This window comes from Prionailurus viverrinus, chromosome B4 (genome assembly GCF_022837055.1).
Source record: "Prionailurus viverrinus isolate Anna chromosome B4, UM_Priviv_1.0, whole genome shotgun sequence".
Taxonomy (NCBI): Eukaryota; Metazoa; Chordata; class Mammalia; order Carnivora; family Felidae; genus Prionailurus; species Prionailurus viverrinus.
The window spans coordinates 73,471,571-73,492,263 of record NC_062567.1 but is presented as its reverse complement, the minus strand read 5'-3'; the positions used below and the strand labels follow the sequence as shown (position 1 = coordinate 73,492,263).

Below are 20,693 nucleotides of genomic sequence, written 5' to 3'. Positions count from 1 at the left end.
TTTTCCAGGTCACCTCCAACCTAAAACAGTTTATCTTGCTCTTCCCAACACATACATCATCATATGACTGTACCCTGGGTTGGGATTCTGAAATATGAGGTCACCCTACCTATAAACCACTGAACAAAAGGCCTGACCACCCCTTGGTATAGTCCTACTATAAGCCGAGGACCCAGGCCTTAGCATAGTGCTTCTTCCGTTTTACTCACACCAGACAGGATGGCTCTTTCATGCGACACTACCTAGTATTGTTTTATTCAATGCGTCAGTTGCCCCAACTAGTTTATCAGCCCATGAAGGGCTGTATTTTACTTATCTTTACCTCTCCTTAGCTTCCAGCTCAGCAACTGTACAAAGCACAGTTGGTGAGAGTACAAATCCAAGCATCTTTAAGAGAACTTACCAATAACCATATGGCCCAGCAATTCCATCCTAGGAATCTGCCCAATAGATATACTCTCACAAGTAAGAAATGATATATGTATAAGATGCTCATTTCAGCAATACTTAAAACCTGAAAACTATCATTAAAGACTGGTTAAACTAATTATGATGAGTTTATACAATGGGATACTGTGCAACCACAGAAAGAACAAGGTATATTTATGAGTACTGACATGGAAAGAGATCTCAGTGGTGTATATTCTTACGAGGTAGGTGTGCTAATATAGAAGATCTCCAGAAGGGTCCACAAGAAACTTAACAGTGGCTGCCTCTGGGGAAGGGACAAATAGTCCAGAGTGGGGTGGAGGCTTATTTTTTACCATATAACCTTTTGAACTTATAGATTTTTTCCTTTTTACCATTTACATATATTGATTTTCTTAAAACAAATACTAGCTATAAAAAGAGGACAAGTGAAAAAAGCAAGCTATAGAGGAGTATGCATAATATGATTCCCATTTATGTAAATGAAAGAAAAATACATATTTGCATGTTTGGATTTGGAAAATTTGTGGAAAGATATATAAGAAACTTATCAGTGATTTCTTCTCAGGAGTGAGACCAGGTAGGGGAGGATTTTTTAATTTCCATCATGTATCCTTTTTAAAGGTTAAAAAGAAAAAACCATACAACTTTTTCAAAAAATGAATTTTAAAAATTGCCATAAATAAGGGGCCTAGGAAGTATTTGGTGTTCCTAATGAAGCCACGCTAATTTAAATTTTCTCTCTCAAGTGGTATACAACTGACAGCGCTAAACCACCTGAAGTTTCAGTCCTATGTTTAGGCTGCGAAAAGGGCAAGACACTGATCTTTAAGAGGAAGGGGAAAGGAAGGGAAATGACGATTAGGCAGGGCACCTCTGAACACAGTGGGCACAGAGCCTCCCTTCTCTTGGGAAGCCCAGAGCTACTACAGGGAGCAAGAGATGGGCTGTACAATTCAAACTTAAGATAAGCCTAACCTCAGGGTGCCTGGGTGGCTCGGTCACTTAAGCGTCTGACTCTTGATTTCGGCTCAGGTCACAGTTTAGTGAGTTCACAGTTGAGTGATCTCACGGTTTAGTGAGTTTGAGCCCCACGTCAGGCTCCACACTGACAGTGCAGAGCCTGCTTGAGATTCTCCCTCACTCTCTCCCTGCCCCATCCCGCTCCATTCTGTCTCGCTCAAAGTAAATAAATAAGCTTAAAAATTGCCTTTAAAAAAAAAAAAAAAAGATAAGCCTAACCTCTCTTCACTGGAAGAAGGTCCAACTGACAAATTGAGGAGAATATCTGAAACATGAAATCCTAAGTGAATTATGGCTTAGACATATTATTTTCAAAAAGAACTATTGAATGCATATAGTATCTTTGTTTTATAAAGACAAAACAAAAAGTTAAAAGCCTATATATGCATGTGTATACGTATATATATGTTCTGAAAAAGGTCTATAAGGATATATCCCAAATTATTGAGTAATTACCCCTGAGGAATAGAAAGGGAGGGTGGAAAACTTTAATTTTTTTCTTTTATAATTGCTATTATTTGACTTAAAAAAAAAACTTTAACATTTATTTATTTTTGAAAGAAAGAGAGTGTGAACGGGAGAGGGGCAGAGAGAGAGGGAGACACAGAATCCAAAGCAGGCTCCAGGCTCTAAGCTGTCAGCGCATTTTAAACATTTAAACATTTTAAACACTACTTCTGTCATTAAAAACAAAATGTAAACAAAAAGTGTAATTTTTAAACTTTTTATGATCATACCAAAACATCTTCAAATATTCTTCTATAATGAGGTTTTAATTTTAACATGAAAATGTTTCATTTTTTTTTTTTTTTTTTTTTAGTAATCTCTACACTTAGGATGGGGCTTGAACTCATGACCTGGAGATCAAGAGTCATATGCTCTATGGACCGAGCCAGCAAGCTGCTCCTCAACTTCAAGGTGGTTTTGACAAACATGCAGCCTCCCAACTTAGAAGGTTGGTTTGCCTGGATACAGGGATAGACCACATGACCCTTCAAGATCACTTCAATCTCTGGACTTTCTATAAAGTATAGGGAAGCAATTAATCAGAAAAGCAGGGCTTTTCCTGGATACCCAGCAGGTTGATGGTGTTGGACAAATTCCCCAAAATGAGGGGATCAGCCCTTTAAAATGGCTTCCTAGTATTCCTGGACTACTGTTTTCTTTACTGAAAGACACACACACACACTCACTCTCTCTCTCTCTCTCCCTCTTTCAATCTGTTCAACCAACCTGAACCCTGGCAGCTCAGCTTCAGCCAAAGAGCCAAGGGAAGCCCTGAGGCAGCTAAGTTCTGCACCACTGCCACTTACAGTCTGGGCTTCAGACTCGGGAGAACAAATGCTGGAGAAAGAAAAAGCTCTGCTGTTGCTAAATCATAGATGCTGGGGGTGGGGGCGGGGTGAGGGGTCTGGCCCCACTGCCACCTGCTACATGCAGGAGCTCAATTATACCGTTACACTCACTACTCCTGTCAAGGGACAGGCAGTGGAGGAGAGGGGTTGCTCGGGAGAGCTGCTGGCAGCTGTGGTTTTTCTCAACCGGCAAGCTTCCTTTGGAAAGTCACCGTTCCCTACACTAGGAATCTTTTCCCACAAGGAACAGCTGCATTTGCTCATGCTGGCTTCCGCATTTTCCTCTGGTTCCGAAGCTAAGCAGTGGACAAATGACTTAGGTCTCTGACATCCTCATTTAAGCCCCGAACAAGCTGTCCGGGTGACTTCTACCCCATGAGGCCCAAAGGAAACCAGAGAATGAAATGAAGTCATTTGCTGCCGTGAAACAAATGTGGGAACATTATGCAGTTGTTTTTATTTTTCCAACTATAAAGACTGGCAATTTGTTGATGGGTAACACCTTAGATTAACACTAATTATATTGCTATAAATTTGGTTGAGGATAAGAATAGGATTCAGGAACAAGGGAGAACAATAACAACAAAAATCTTCAAACATTCTTGAAACAAAGAAACACTTTTTTTTTTCCTTTAATTAAATGCTTCTTTCCCACAGACTTCCCTAGACTGGTTTGCAGTCTAAGGCCATAGGAAACGAGGCTTTGGGCATTCTGAAGAGACTGCAGATTAAGCTATGGCGCCAAGCAGGAGACTAAAACCCTGACCTGACTGTGTCAATCTTAGGCATGTTCTGGGAGCAGAGGCAGATTCTCAAATGTTTCCCAGCGTTCCTTCCTTTTTACCAATTAAATTTCCGCTTCTCTGGCTAATTCAGTGTAGTACACAATCCCCTCGCTGCCTTTCCTGGTTATACTGTTGTGTAGAGGGAACCTGCCAGGAACGTGTCGCTTCTGCTTAGGCTGCAAAGGCAACTGGACTAGTTCTGATCCATCTCCTCCTGAGAGCCTCAACAGTAGGGAGTTGCTGAGGAAGGCCTCTTCGGGGAACTGAAAGGTCGGGTGCACTGGGAAGAACATCGCTTACCCTTGGGAAACCTGGCATCGGTTGCCTGTGATTCCTGGTGGAAGTGACCAATCAGACTCAATCCGTACCATTGGGAAAGGTCAAGGGAAAAAACAGCTTCCCCTCCAAAAATGGTAAAGAGGAAATGAGGAGAGAAGAAACCCAAAATATTCAGAATGGCATAAAAAGTGGTATGTGTAAACTTCTTTTTGTTATTACATCTAACTATAAGTTTCCTAAAGTCCAGTTACCAAGTTGAATTGTGTGGGATAGAGGAGACAGGCCAGTTGGAGCTGCCTTCAAGAGTTCACAGCTTCAAGCTGAGAGGTCCTAGGTTTGCGCTGGGGGAGCCCCTTTTTGAATGAGGGCTTGGGGGGGATGGGCTCCATGCTGGCTCCAGTTCCATTGGTCCCTGCAGAGTGGGCCTGGCCCCGTTCACTAATGTTTCCTGATGCCTGGGATGGAGCATTCTGATACCTGGAACTAGATGAATACCATGAGCTATTTCTGTAACGACCCACACTGTCATGTCGCCCTTGGTTCATGGGGTCATTCGACTTTTGGCCTTGTGGCCTGTAGCTCTGTCCTCCTCGTCTGTTCCCCGGCAATACCTGAGGATAAAAGAATACAATGTTCAAAGAACTCTGGCATTATGGCACTCTGTCTGTTCCAGTTCAGCTTACAGGAGTATTCTTAAAGCCTAAATTGTGGTATCCCATAGTTGGGACTCAGCTCTCTCTCGAGACTCCCAGAATTCTGTCAGCATATCTAACTTAGCCACTACTCCAGAATTAATGTATCTTCCACTATTTTACCCCACCTTTCATCCCTAGGCTCTCCACTGAAGAGGACTTCACTTTTCTTTAGCTGGACACAAAAAGAAAGCTAAGGAGGAAGAAAGAACACTCTTGGGCTGTTACAAGCCCTTGACTGGGCAAGTATCTTATCACATGCCTGAACTCTGAGGACTGTAAGCCATTTGTAAAGATAATGAACACCTGGAATAATAAAATAAATGTCTTTATAATCTGCTTGGCTATACATTATGAAGCACAGATTAAATCATGCTGCTGTGACATTTAGGACATCTCTCACATTACAACCCAGAAAGCTTATGGCATGTGGTTTTATTTTTGTCCTCCACTTCCAATGTAATACCAGTTCTGCAGGATTGCTAACAGCGCTGCCTTGGATTGCTCTTGTGCATCTTCTTCAAACCAAGAAAAGAACTTCTGGATTATGCTTCAACTCTCTGGTGTTTGCCCTCCACCCCACCAGGTTTACTCTCTCTCCTGGATATATTTGGCGCGGTGCTCCTAGGGAGCTGCTGCTTCAGATGCACTCTGGTGAACCTGCCACTGTGTACTCATCTACCTCGAGATGGGTGCATGACTCCCACAGTGACTAATTACCAGGCGATACTACCTACAATAGCTAGGACTCCCGCCAACATCAGAAAGTCAGCAGTCTTGGCAACAGGAAGTCTAAGCTAGCTGGTGGTTTGAAACAGAAGTACCAAATGCTTTCTCTGGAACTAACTGGGGCTGGAGGGATTCAAAATAGGTGTGGAATGGCCATAAAGAGAGGAAGGTAATGTACTGAGCTGTCAGCAATTAAACTGTGACAGTCTGGTGGTAACTTTTCTCTATAGGTGGCTTGGTGTGGAAGCTAGGTTACCTCTCGATGAGGCTGGTAGGGCCGGCCACTGGAGTTTGCTATGGGTGCAGGAGTCTCTCCTGGTGCCGAGTTTTTCTTGTTAGCACTTGTAAGGCTGGGAGCAGAGGCACAGGTGGAAGAGGAAGCGGCAGAGGCATCACACGGACTACTCAAGGACATAGATGGAACTGTGCTGCATCGGGATCTGGTTGAGTAGCTGTTCTTTGGATGGGACACTGGACGGAAATAGGAGAAATAGGTTGTCATAGGACAGAAGAGCATGATGGTAAGGTTTTCCCTATTTCTCCACTTCACGATAAGCAATTTGGGACAAAGAACTGTCTACTGGAGTAGTTGTAAAGATAAGCTTATAAAAAAGCAACAGGAAGCAAAATCTCCCTTCTGCCCTCTTCCTCCACTCCTTCCAAATCCCTATTGCTTTTTTTTTTTTCCTTTCAAGTTTTTATTTAAATTCCAGTTAGTGAATCCCCCACTGCTTTGTAAAGGAACTCTTAGAGACAGGAGAACAGTGTAAGATCGTAGTCGTCATTCCCCCACCAACTCATGACTTCTCGGCATTTCCTACTAAACTCCTGGCTGCGGCTCCAGCAGCTGACTAAGCCTAGGAACAATAGTATGGGCCATATGTTCAGTTTCCTATGAAGGAACATTCTGAAGTACAGACTTCACAAAGAAAGAAAAAGGTAAATAGAAAGCTAAATCCCTTTTTAAAAATTTGAATGATGCAAGGTATAAATAATCAGGATTAAATATGAACAGAACTAGTCTTTATAATAAACATATATCTTCCCAAGGTTCTTTCTGCAAAAATAATCCTCAACTCAAAATATCTGAAAAATAGTAATATATTCACTTCAAATTTTGTCAGAATTCAATGGCTTAAAACTACCCCTTACTTTTTTTTTTTTTTTTTTTTTTTTTTGGTTTTAAGTCTGGTCTAATGTTAAGTTCACAATCACTGCTCTAGGTCCGACCTTTCACTTTTATACTGACAGAGAAAGAACAAAGGAGCTGAGCTCAGGGTTTGACTGGTGTGCCCCTATAAGCTCTCACCTTAAGGACCCCCCCCCCCCCAGCCTTAAAGCTATTATTTAAGCACCTATTATGTGCCAGGAAAGGTAGGTGTTATTATCTCCATTTGGGAGAGGAATAAAATAAAGTTCTGAGAGGTTAACGTAAAGGCAAGGATTCCAGCTCGGTCTGACTCAGAGCTCCCGCTCTTTACACTATGTATCACACACAACTCAACCCAGCAGAAAAGGATGAAAAAATAACATTGCAAATTTAGGGAGCCAGAAAATGCCCATCTTCTAAGCTCAAAGAATCTGCATCCTGTGACTTCTTAAGTATCTCAGAACTGCTTTTCACAAAAGCAAACAAAAACACAAGAGGCATTAAAGCAGAATCAGTGGAGAAGCCAAGCCAAAACTTTAGTCTCGGATCAGGAGACGGAGTCCCCTCCTCACCATCTCCAGCGCCCAGGATCTCTCGCCATCCTACCTTGTCCAAATGACTCAATGTCCTTCTTCAGCGTCTCTACATCACAGGTGAACCGAGCTACTCGTCCCAGGTCCTCATCGTATTTACGCTCACTAACAAAGTGCTGGAGAAAGGACAAAGAAAAGCCTCCAGGTGAGACAGGTGGTATACATGGAATCCATGGCTTCTTATAAACAGATGAAAAAAACTATTTTCCATTGTCTTTTTGTTGCTTCAAATTTTACTAAATGGCCATCATATTGCCTATGCCAGGTGACTGATGGAATTCAGCCATTTTCCTAAGGTTCAAAGGTAAGTCTGTTGGGGAGCTTTATGAAATGCTACCTGATGGCCAAAGCCCATCAGAGATGATGAAGAGAAATTGTAAAGAAAGAAGAAAAAGTTTCCAGTAGAGGGCCATCTTTCCACTGTTGGCTACTCTCCACACTGTTCCATTTTATACAGAAGCAGAGGCAGCAAAAATGCTCGTACGTTACAACAATGATTCCATGTAAATAGAGGGCTTGGTGTTCTTTAATAGGAACCTCCTTAGGCAACCCACTTCATCCCTTTATAAAGTAGGATTTGTTAGTCCTTGAAGTGGGGACAACTTCTTGAGATGGAAAATCATTCATGTGAAAATCCAACCTTGCAAATGAGAAGGGTTTATGCTGCAAGTAATTTAATCCTTTTAAGCAGACTGAGCTGAGACATAACCAACCCCTTGGGTCAAAACTAACTATCATGTCAGGAATAAAGTGCTTCTGGGGGTGTCTTTCAATAAACAATTTCCAAAGTAGCCTGGAATCTTTTTTTTCTTTACCCCCAGATGAAAAGGAGGCAAAAAGGAAAAGTTAAAGGCCTACATATCATTTACAAGAATCAAACTCCTCAGAACAGTCCTCTAGCAGGTGGTCTAATTCCACTTTGGATTTTCAAGGGGTATAATCAAAAACATCAGAATCCTTGGGATGGATCTAGAAGCAGTAGATGGTAAAGGAGAAATCAAAATTCCCTGTGAACCCTGAAGTCCTGAGAGTACACTGTGGCTCAGGAAAGCACATGAACCTCTGTAACATAGAGCCTTCAGACATGTAATATCAGTCTGAGAGTAATTCTGAAACAAATTCTAGGGTTTGTTGAGCCAGAGACATAACAAGAATGACGGAAATAACATGATCTGGAAATAAGACATTTAAATTGCACAGCACCCACTTCAGTACACTGAATATGTGGAGAGAAACAGATCCTTAGTCAGCCTGCAGAAATATTTCTAGCAGCTTTTCAACCACGTGGGAAGGAGAACAGATGAGGCCTGTGAGAGCCAGGATTCTCATCTAATTCCAAAGGGGTTTCCGGCTTCTCCCAGATAGTTGAACAAGACTGACTGGCATCTTCATGTCAGTGAAGAAGACTTTCTATAATTTTTAGTATTATAGTTCTAGTTAATCAGAAATGGTAATTTCATACTGGCATCGTTTTGCTATTTCACCCCAATAGCATCTAAGAGGAGAAGTGAAAGACTGAGTGTGAAAGACTGGGTCAGAATGATACGGATACCTGGAAGGTCTTAGATGATTTCCCATCTAGGTTTTTATTTTACAAAGGCTGTTATATAGCCTGTGCAGCAAGTGTTCCTCTTAAGTATGGCAAGAAGTCTCATGTGTTCAGAAAGAGCAGAGGTTAGGGCTCAGGAGTAGGAACAGCCAACTCCTCTTCTTCACACAGCTAATGGTTTATAAACAATTATTTAGAATTCCAGTGTCCACAACTACCCACAAATATCCCAACGTCTCTCAGGTCTCCATGCTTAGTCTCAGAAACATTGTTCTTTATATATATATAAGAATTTTAAATGTATGAGGGGCACCTAGGTGGCTCAGTTGGCTAACTGTCTGACTTTGGCTCAGATCATGATCTCACGGTACAATTTGAGAGTTTGAGCTCTGCTGTTGGGCTCTGTGCTGACAGCTCGGAGCCTGGAGACTGCTTCAGATTCTGTGTCTCCCTCTCTCTCTCTGCCCCTCCCCCACTTGTGCTCTGTCTGTCTCTCTCTCTCTCCCCCCTCCCACTCAAAAAAGAAATAAACATTAAAAAAAAAATTTTTTTTAACAATTTAAAATACATGAATGTTGAACCTAAGTAATCTTCACAAACAGATACAATACAATCAGTATCTCAAGTTGCTAATTTTTCTCTTCTAAAATCAGAATCAACCAACCAACCATTTCAATATTTACTGAATCCCTACTACATGCCAAGGCACTATGCCAGACACTGGAGGCACACTGGTTCCTGCCACTGTAAAGTTCACAATCTAGTTGGGAAGACAGATCAGTCAAATGCATATAAAATGATAACTATGCTATGGACATACAAGATAGGGGGCATGACATGAAAGTTAAAAGGACGAGCAAGTCGGTTATCTGTGTGCTGGGACTGGTTGGGTGGGGCGTTTTGTACAGATCGAAAAGCATACATACAGCCCTCCAGCAGGAGGGAAGAGACTATGTTTGTGGGAAGGAGAAGCAAAGATGGCCAGAGAACAAGGGGAGTATGGTGTGAAATAAGATGGTGGCAGAGCCGGACCCTGCAGAGCCCTTAGAGGCCGTGTTAAGGATTACAGTCTTTATCCTAAAAGCAGTGGGAGGTTTGAAGCAGTTTAATGTGGTGTGAGAACAGATATGGAGAGCTTGGAGGGAAGGGCAGTGGCAGAATAGACGGGTGGAATCAGTTAAGAGGCCATTACAGAAGTCCAAGCAAGAGACAACAGTAGCTGGATCACGATGGTGGTGGTGAAGATTGAAGAGAAAAGGTCAGATCTGAGATTTGGGAGGAGGTCAAACAGACAGGGTCTGCTGACAGATTTAATATGGGAAAGGAGAAATTCCTAAGGCTTCCAGGTTGGACACCTGGATAGATGACAGTACCATTTACAGAGAAAGGGAACATGGAAGACGGTTAGCTTTGAGAAGGGAAGATCATGAGTTCAATATATTAGATATGGCGATGAATTATGGAGATTTGCTGCTTCAGTCCCTGAGGGTAAGAAGAAAGGCAGAAAGGAGAAAGAAGTTTTACCTTGATATCAGCTCTGAGCTCAACCAATTGCTCCTCTGACATTCGAACAGCCACATCAGTCATCTTCTTTAGAAGTTCGGCTTTCTTTTGTCGGCTGAGCAAAATTTCCACTGTGGAGGAAAAGAGAGTAGGACTCTTATCTTCTGCTAAATAGGATAAAGGAGAATTGGAAATATGGGCCTTGCAGTACATATTTGAACAGCCAAAGGCTTAGCTGCCCACCCATCCAGAAAATGAAAATACCAAAGGTCCAGTTTCCAGCTTCTTGAGGGACTCTGAAGGCAGTTAAATGGTAAACACTTTTTATGAATCATAAAGACTCATAAATCATTTGTCATTTCTCTTTCTTCTCTTTCCAGTCAAAAAAAAATTTTTTTAATCAAGAAACATATAAATTAAAACAGAAATAGGTACCCAGGGTAAAAAAAATTCACCTAGAATAAATGGGTATAAAATGAAAAGTAAAAGCATTCCCCTACTTCTGACAGCAAATATCTCTCTCCCTTCTTTCCCCTCCTTACAGATAGAAGTATGTCATATACGTGGTCCTTTCCTTTACCTAAGCTATTTTTACTTGACATACCTTGAAGTTCATTGCCTATTAATACGCTGGCTCTCCTTCACTGTTTAACAGCCACATGGTTTTCTACTACTTAGGCATACTACAATTATTTACTAAGTCCCCTATCGGTGGATACTTAGGTGGTTGACAGCCTTTTAAGAAGTATAATCTTTGGCATGCTCCCAGATGTAGAACTCAGATATGGCCACAGAGGATAACAGACAATATGAAAAAAAAAATCTCTCAGAGCAGAGAACCAGGGGTTACAGAGGATGTGAGCCAAAGAAATCCTCCAAGGAAGCAGAACTAGGTGCTGCCATATGAACGAAGGAGTTTTCTCTGCTACAAGGCCAGGGATTCTGCTACTCCTGCCCAGTACAATTTGATCATTGCTTTTCCAGGTGGGAATTTTTTACTCTAATTATACTTTTCTTTATATAATATTGGAGGAAGGGGCATTTAACTTTTCCTTTAGTTCATGGGACTCCAGACCACAACATGCCATATCCAGATCTGTTGAAAGATCTGAAATGACCCCGAAGCCCTGGACTTTCAGCTAAATATACTAACTAGATGAGACTTTGGAGGTGTTGTCATTGAGGAGGAGGGGAGTGTGTTCTCATTTTTTAAAAAAGAGGATATCGGGTAGCTGAGGGGTGGACAGTAGCAAAAAGACTGTTAGCAACTGCATATCCATTCTCTTCTTTTTCCTATCGGAAGTCCAGTGTTTTGGGTACCAATCTGCTTAGGTAAAAATCTACATTTCCTGGCTTTGCTAGATAAGACAGTCATGTGATATGGTTTAGTCACTGAGATCTAAGCAGAACTCACAGGGCGAGGTTTACAGGAGTCCTAGCCAACATGTAACATATTGCCTCTCCTCAACTGGAGCCTTAGCAGGGATCTTTTGACCATAGGTACACTCTAAGGATGGCTGAGTACAAAGACAGAGAAGCCCGGGTCCCTCATGTCATTTTGGAGACGCCCTGCCAGCCCTGATCACTTACCTCCAGATTTTTCATTTCATGAGAGAAAGAAATAAACTCACATTTATTTAGGCCACTCTGTTGCATACAGTCAAACTCAATTCCTAACTGTTATACATAGAATCCTGTAACCCACTTAGAAATCAGCCAAATTTATGTTAGAAAATAACTAGAATTTTCCAAGAGCTACATCAGGTATTCCAGAGAATTGAATGCCTTTAGCAAGTTTACTTATTAGCCTGATTGTCACGGATATGCCACCCATGGGCTGCCCTCCCCACATAAGCTTAATTAATAAGAACACACTTTCCCAGTAAGTGAGGGATATGCCTACAAAAGTTTCTTGACACTAAGGCCCAATAGTTACAAATGATCTACTGGACTGGCTCCCAAGATAAAACCTGTCTGCCATTTTGTGTCAAATCCATTTGCTCTCAGGAATCTGCATTCTAGGATTCTAAGACAAAACTACAGATCCCATCATGGAGGAAATGTGTCACGTCAAGACCTCCACACAAATCAGTGGACCCAATTACACAACTTTGGACAAGCCACATTTTCTCCAAAGGACTTATTTCTTCATTTATTAAAAAAAAAAAAAAAAAAAAAAGGAAAACCTAATTACCTCATAAGGGTAATATGAAGATCATAGAGAAATGAATGAAAAAACTCTGAACTGTGAAGTACTATGAACATATAAATTAATAAAACTATTAAACGTGTAAGAAAAAAAAGAAGCACCTTCTTGATAGTATTGGTAAATGAATAATTACATTTACTAACACTGAGATCCAGGATTTTAGCATGAGAGAAAGGAGATACAGATATACAACTGACAAAATTAAGGAAAACTGTAGCTCTTAATTTGATAAAATAAGATTTGCCATGAATTGATAATTGGTTGAAGCTGGACGGCAGCAGTTAATTATATCAGCCATTTTGAAATGTTTGGCATTTTCTATAAAAGATATATTTTTAAAAAGCACCTTCTTCTCAAAAGTAAGGACTATGTCTTCTTACTAGCTTTATTTGAAACTTTATGCTCAAAATAGAACACACAGTACACGAATGGACCGAAATGGTCACATTTAGAAATTTCAGGATATACCACTCAATTTAAATGAATCTCACCTCTGAAAAACAGTGGACAGCACCTGTTCAACATTTCAGGTCAAAATAGATCAGAAGAGAACTCAGCTCAGTGCCTCCTCTGGCCCATGAGCATAAACACAAATGGTTTAATTGTGAGTCATCACCTCAACCTATTGCCATTCGTACCAGTCTGAGAGCAGGTTAAAAGAAACAACCCTCCAAATTACAAATCTAGCATTCAAAGCATGAAGGTCAAACCTGCTGCTGAAAAGCCCACATCAATGCCATTGTAGAAGCTGTAACAGATACTCCCTTCTTTCCATACAGCTGTGTATCTTGTACCTAACCCTCAACAGGAATGACAAAAAACAGGTATCTTGTTCTTTGGTTACAAAACCCCACAAATTACCCAAGTTAGACTCTATTCCTCCAGGATCTATTTTAGTAAGCTTTCAAGGAATCCTGGTCATGGCATCCTAAACCCTCATTTAATTGACTTCCTCTATCTAATGATAACAGACACCGAGTGAAGACTGTTCTACAAACTGAGAAAACCAAGAAAGTTCTCAGATAGGTAATGACAGTGATGCATACACTAAATTGTGGGCAAGCTGGTGAAGTTAACTCTGATTATGCCAAACATTTTTTTTTCCAAGTAGAAAAAAAAAAAAACCCAATGGAATTATTCAATCACTGGAAGTAAAACCCAAAATGAGACAAAGCCCAGGCACCTGGCAAGGATACTTTATTTTCCTAAGATGATGTTGTGGTGGCAAATACCATGATGCAGTCCCTCAGACATTGAACATTCAAAATATTAACATTCAAAAATATTAAAAACCAGATTCTTGTGAAGTTGTTTCACCTGACAGGATTCATATGCCAGGGCAGTACAGCTTCTCAAGATTCTTCAAATAAATATATAAACTCCTACGTTGACATTTATATTGAGCTTTTGTTATGAGGGTTGAAAGGCAGATACCTACTAACTGGTAATAGCTTTAACTACAGATCAGTCTTACTTGCTTCAGCTTTCACTTTGTCCATTTCAGCAAGCAATGCCACTTCTCGATCCATTAAACTAGGAAAAGATGACAAAGGGAAAAAAGGTTTGATCAGAAACTCAAATAGAAATAGCACATTGTTCACAGAGGAGACAGACTTATGAGTTGGTTCACTGAAAGCATACTACAAAGTAAACCCTGTGTGGACCACATAAAAATTGTCTTACCCTCAGCAAAGGATATTTTAAGGATTCCAATAAATAGGCCTGATTCCCTTTTATTTCTTTTTTTTAATTCCCTTTTATTTCTGTGTATTACAGTAAACCAGTAGCTAGAAGTCCAAGAATTGAGAACCAGTAGGTGGCAGTAGCGAGCTACAGAACACTTCTAGCTAAACTGTGCTAAAGCAAAAGTTCTGGAAGTTACGTATTTCCACATACAAAGTCACATATTTTTTATTTTATATTTTGGTCTATGAAATCAGACAGCTTTGCTTCTAATACATTTTACCAGGCAATATCCGTACTAGGGCATGGTAAATTTATCCACAATTAGGATTTTGTATATTCTCAACACTTTACCACAGTTGCACCAAGTCCACTGGCACTTTAGTCTATTTTGTCAAAGTTTTTATTTAAACTCCAGTTAGTTAACATACAGCGTAACAGTAGTTTTGGGAGTACAATACAGTGATTCAACAATTCTTCTTTTTTCTTTTTTGATTCAACAATTCTTATTTTTTTAATGTTTGCTTATTTATTTATTTTTATTTTTCCGAGAGAGCACAAGCAGGGGAGGGGCAGAGAGAGAGAGAGGGAGACACAGACTGCAAAGCAGGCTCCAGGCTCTGAGCTGTCAGCACAGAGCCCAACACAGGGCTCGAAGTACCCAACCTGGAGGTCATCACCTGAGCCAAAGTTGGACACTTAACTGACTGGGCCACCCAGGCGCCCCTTGATTCAACAATTCTGTACATCACCCAGTGCTCATCACAAGAGGTGTCCCCCTTAATCCCCATCACCTGGTCAGCCCATCCCTCCCCTCTGGTAACCATCAGTTTGTTCTCTGTAGTTGAGTCCGTTTCTTGGTTTGTCACTCTCTCTCTCTTTTTTCCCTTTGCTCATTTGTTTTTGTTTGTGGCACTTTAGTCTTAAGGAGGCAGAGTAGTTAAAAGACATATATACATTGTGCTGGTTTCAGGTAAACATTTGATAATCCAGAAAAAATGAAATCAAAGGTTTCTGATAGGCTTTCTACAGAAAATGAACATCAAATGGGTACTGAGAATTTTCTCCACTGCAAATGTAAATGGCACGTAAAGCTTTCTATGTTCTTGTAAAAGACCCCACTACCTTCAACATATAGAAAGACAGTAGCCTGCCCTAGTCTGCAACCTCTGGATACAAGTAATTTTCCTTACCGTATCAGTTTTACTCAGTGGTGAAATAAAAATCTAAAATTTTGACACTTGCCCAGACATGAAATGTTCCAACTCTCTTTGAATTTTCTATTCATTCTGATTTCCCCTTTTGCAAAGGAATAGATCTACAAGGTTAATAAAAGTTCTACTCGTTTCTGATTGTAAAACTAATCATATATACACACATACATAAACATATACATATACATATATATGAATGCTGATTCAATTTAGCTCAATATTTAGTGATGTTAGCAGAAAGTAGTTAATACAGGGACTATAGTGTGAGGTATACAAAAAAAGATAAGGCAGGGTCATTTTCTCAAGGAGCAAATTCCTTTATATGAAGTGCCAGAGAACATAGGTTTGATAAGAATTATGTATGATGTGGGGCACCTGGGTGGCTCAGTTGGTTAAGTATCTGACTCTTGGTTTCAGTTCACGTCATGATTTCACAGTTCGCTGAGTTTGAGCCCCACCCTGGGCTCCATACTAACAGAGCAGAACCTGCTTGGTGTTCTCTCTCTCTCTCTCTCTCTCTCTCTCTCTCTCTCTCTCTCTGTCTCTCTCTCTGCCCCTCCCCTGCGTGCACGTGCACACTCATGCTCTCTAAAAAAAAAAAAAACAAAAAAACATCATTATGCATGATGTTAATAAACAGACTTGTAATGAAACAAATTTGGATGGCATATTAATCCAGAAGCACCAGACAAGAGAGAAGATCCAACTATTGTAGGGTAGCAATACTCTGCTAAGAAAGCATTCTCCAAACTTTGGCAATACTTTGCTCCGAGAACTCTAGCAGCATTTGGAATACCTAAAAGCAAAACAAAAGCACAACTGAGACAGGAGCTGCCAGGCCTCAATTTTGACCCTACCTCCTCTCTGTTGCTGAATCACCTTAAGATGCAGACGCTGTGTCCACCAGATGACAAATTTGTCTCTGGCAAAGCTTGTAAAATATTTATTAAGACTTCCGCAAACAAGTAAGCTTTTTGCAGCTTACGATCTTTATTATGAAAAAGTAGAATGTCACATGACACGTTTAGCAAGAAAAAAAATTCTGCATCATCACAATCAGACTTTTCTGTGGCAGTAGGAGCTACGAAGTACACTGTGTTGGATTTTTTTCCCCCTGTAGGGATGACTGGAATCCACTTAAATAAAGTTTTTTGATTGACTCACTGGTGATCGTAAGAAATTCAGAGGCAGTGTATGGACAACCATCTGCCCATGCCATTAAAAAAAGTGCATATTTTCGTGCCCAAAAACCCCACTATAAAAAGCAGTAAGTGCTTCTATTTCTTGTTTGTTGTCTTGCCATCTATTGATAACATCTACAAAAGAAAGGTCTTATGTCGTCAGCCAAGTATTAAATAGAGCAATCTACTGGTTAACCGAGACTGTTGGGATATTTTCTCAGAGAAAAGCCTGATGAACATTTGCAATTTTCCTGAAGATTTTCACAAGTCTTTAAAACACAAAAATGAATATGGGGCGCTTGGGTGGCTCAGTCGGTTAAGCGTCCGACTTCAGCTCTGGTCTTGATCTCACAGCTAGTGAGTTCGAACCCGCGTCAGGCTCTGTGCTGACAGCTCAGAGCCTGGAGCCTGCTTCCAGTTCCGGGTCTCCCTGTCTCCCTGCACCTCTCTTTCAAAAATGAATAAATGTTAAAAAAGAAAAAAGTAAAAAGTTTAAAGAAAAGCACAAAAACGAATAAATGCTAAAATATAAATGCCTGGTAGTTAGCTTTTGTCATTGTAATGTTAAGTGCCTGACACTAAGCTTTGATTGTCCAGACCTCCATTTCAAAGACATCTCAGATAAACAGACTGCCAGCTGCACAATAAAAAGTCAGGCTACCCCACACAGGAAGTTCCTCTTTTAGAAAGCCCTGAGTGACCCATATAACTTGAGTGACCCTACTTTCCCTTCCCACGCTTTAATTCCTGCTCTTATGTTTTAAATTCACCAATAAAGAATGAACCCACAAAACCTTAGGTAACCCACCATCACCTGCAATAAAGGCATAACCCCAGTCTGGGCTCTATTTAAGCACCCTGTGCTGTATGGCACTGGACGTGCCATGTCCCCTCTAGGACATGTAAGTAATAAAAGCTTGTTTTTTTCCCAAGATCCCTGATGGCAGTTGTTGAGGTGTCTTACAATCCTAAGAACCACCAGGGCTGATCCAGCCACAACGCTAGCTCAAATATGGCCTCATTACAAGTAATATGCCGCCCAGGTGAATGCCCCCCGGGCGTTTGTAGCTGAGGGCATCGCCATAGATAGGCCGAGACTGACCAAAGCAATATAATAATAACTTGCCTCCAAAAAGTACATCACATAATGCACTGCAACTGTGTAGAATGACCATATCTTTAGGTCATCAATGCTAAAGCATTTTAGAGGTGGCATGTCATAATGCCTGCAGCTTTCAAATGGTTCCACCAAAACACATCACACACACACACTCTGTACCATCCTTCCATGTCTTTTGTCTCTTTGAAAGTTTTCATAATAAAAAGTTGAAATAAGTGCATCACAAATAGAAAAGGTGGGAAGAGTTCAAAAGTGGACAGTAGGGTAAGCATAAAGATAAATAGCAGAGGCTTTTTCTTTTTACGATTAAAAACAAGAGTTTATCGTAATATTGCTTTCTAACAATGCGGAAACTTAAGCTCAAGTTTTTCATCTGTTCCTCAGCTAAACGATGGTCTTCATATAGATCTGTGGCCAAGAGATTCAAAAGTACCTGTGGTTTGAGGTAACAGTTTTTAGAGGCCATAACTGCAAGCAATGAGTCCTCTCAGAGAGTGATGAAAAGCTTATTCAGACAGTCAGACTTTCTGTTACCTTGCTCGTGCCAATACACAAGGACACTGAGCTTGCAGTTGTTGTCTCAAGGTTTTCCTGAATGGAAATACACCATAATCAGCATCTGATACACTGGATTCTGAAACTGCTAATGAAATTCAGCTAAATATTGCGGGGACTTAGACACTAGGTCTTATTAAGCCTGTGCCTTATAACAGCGTAGAGAATTTCCACATCATTTCTTCAGTCGTGAAAGATGGTTTTAGATGACTTGTCACTGCCACTAAGGGAAAAGACTGGTAAATGTCTGAACGTTCTGTATTGCCTGCCTTCCTTACTAGGACTTTTTACTATCTTCACATTTGTTTAATTTATTCTAAAGCTTCTATGTAATTTATTTAGTTGCTCAGAATAGTTTTGCCTGTAGTACTATTCATATCTCTAAGATATCTTACATGTCCATCATTTGAAGCAAGCCCTTTAATTAACGCATTTAACATGTAGATTATTGATTCTAGCTATTGCCTTCAGTATTCCTTGGTACCAAAAAAATGTTAACTATCATTTGTTCATGGTTGCTGCATTAGAAGACAATGTTATGGGGTGCGTAGGTGGCTCAAGTCGGTTAAGCATCCGATTCTTGATTTCATCAGCTCTGGTCATGGTCTCACGGTTTTTGAGTTCAAGCCCCACATCGGGCTCTGCGCTGGGAGCCTGCTTGGAATTCTCTCTCTCCCTTTCTCTCTGCCCCTTCCCTGCTCGTGAGCTCTCTCTCTCAAAATAAACAAATAAACATTAAAAAAAAAATTTTTTTTTTAAAGAAAATAATGTTATAATGGAAACACATCTCTGGCAATTCCACAGCCAACTATTTCAAGGGATAATACTCTAAACCACTCACTAATGTTAGAAAATATTTGTACCTGATTATATTTGCTGAAAACCTAAAACTTATTCATTCTAACACCTCTGGCCAATCAAAGGAGAAATCCAAGCAAAGCCAAAGCAAACACCTTTACTTCTCTGAAGACATTTCCCTCTTCTCATAAAAACAATCAAAAGAGGGGCGCCTGGGTGGCTCAGTCGGTTGGGCGGCTGACTTTGGCTCAGGTCACAATTTCGCGGTCCGTGAGTTCGAGCCCCGCATCGGGCTCTGTGCTGACAGCTCAGAGCCTGGAGCCTGCTTCAGATTCTGTGTCTCCCTCTCTCTCTGCCCCTCCCCTGCTCATATTCTGTCTCTCTCTGTCTCAAAAATAAATAAGCGTTAAAAAAAAATTAAAAAAGAAAACAATCAATCAAAAGAGGGAACAGTCAGTAGTTTTTATTAGCAGAAAATTAATGATGCTTCATATGTTTTGTAGAACTCCATACTCCCGGCACTTGGCCTTAATGGAGTATGGTACACATGCATAGGCTCAAAACAAAAACAAAAAACACCAGTAAGTCAGGTCATCACACAGAGTTGAACAACAGTGGTAAAATTAACTGAAAGAACTAGCTTATTAAATCATATTTGGATCTTATCAAATCAGGAGTCCTCACAAAGCATGTAGACATGCGATTTCATATTTTAAGAGTCTGAAGTAGCTTTTAAGAAATTAGGATGTGAATATAAGCTGTTCCTTTGGGACTGTTCTTTTCCAGTGGTCAAAAGCATCTCAGTTCTGAAGTAATATTACAGACCATATGACTTGATGATATTTTACAATATGTTTAGGAAAAAAAGAACCAGTAGCAATCTAGATTACCAAGGAGTTTATTGCTCAAGTTTCCAGTTGGTAAGGAAAAATTGTTAGTGTTAAGCCATCTAGAGAGCAGCTGGCTACATCCTCACTTAAAACTGTGGGTTTTTTTTATCCTCTCTCTCAAATTATGACAGTAATGTCTAAAGGACGACATATATAGACTAGAAAGGCAAAGACTAAAAAATAAAGGGAAACAGAGATACCTGATAAGACAATGAAAAAGAAAGCAGAAAGTAGAAAAGTGTCACTTAATACCAAGTATGTTTGGGCAAATTAGTTTTTACTGTGCCCATCTTTTCTTATCTATAAATTGGGTATAATAGTTATACAGATTAGAAACATGTGCATAAAAGCTTCTGACATGCAATAATGGCTCAATGAATAGCAGCAGAAATTATTATTCAAATATCTGTGTTCATCTTGACTTCTCAGTTCCAGCAGAATATCCATTTAGTAAAATATGTTCATATTAACTTTGGTAAATCATTATATATACCAGATCCATTGTCTAGAAATTCTTAAATGAACACAAACATATATTAGGACAGTGTAAGCAGTTACAGAGAGGTGAATCAAAGAAAACTTTAAACGAAAAGAATATACCACAAAAGTACACTCACTATGATTACAACTATTAAGATTATATGTGCATACAGGTGGGGGACACAAGAGGACACAGAAAGTTAAGTTGGTAGAGTTACATGACTTTTGCTCCTACTTTAAAGAACTGCTGTTATGCTCTCATTTTACCTTGGTCTCTGACTTCCTCCCATATTACTTTCAACTACTGCCCCCTTAGCTATAGCTATACCAGGCGGAGCCCCTACATGTCCCTTCTATGCCTTTGCTTAGATCAGATCTCCTAATGGCAGTATTCTAGCCCCATCCTTTCTGCCAGTGTAAATTCCTGCCCTTCAAACCTTAATAATGATTCATTTATTTTAAGAAATCTTTTCTAA

General features: G+C 40.2%; 1 protein-coding gene across 6 annotated transcripts in view; it reads right to left on the bottom strand.

Annotated features, from left to right (window-relative positions):
- Positions 1-3,228: 3,228 nt before the first annotated feature.
- Positions 3,229-20,693, bottom strand: part of SPATS2 (spermatogenesis associated serine rich 2) — a 150,622-nt gene continuing 133,157 nt past the window's right edge. For all 6 annotated transcript variants that reach the window (XM_047866659.1, XM_047866662.1, XM_047866661.1 and 3 more), the window contains 5 exons: positions 13,771-13,829; positions 10,109-10,218; positions 7,049-7,151; positions 5,549-5,763; positions 3,229-4,482 (listed from right to left, as the gene is read on the bottom strand). In XM_047866659.1, coding sequence (XP_047722615.1) covers positions 4,171-4,482; positions 5,549-5,763; positions 7,049-7,151; positions 10,109-10,218; positions 13,771-13,829 — 799 coding nt within the window. In that variant the 3' untranslated portion in view covers positions 3,229-4,170. The remainder of the gene's footprint in view (positions 4,483-5,548; positions 5,764-7,048; positions 7,152-10,108; positions 10,219-13,770; positions 13,830-20,693) is intronic.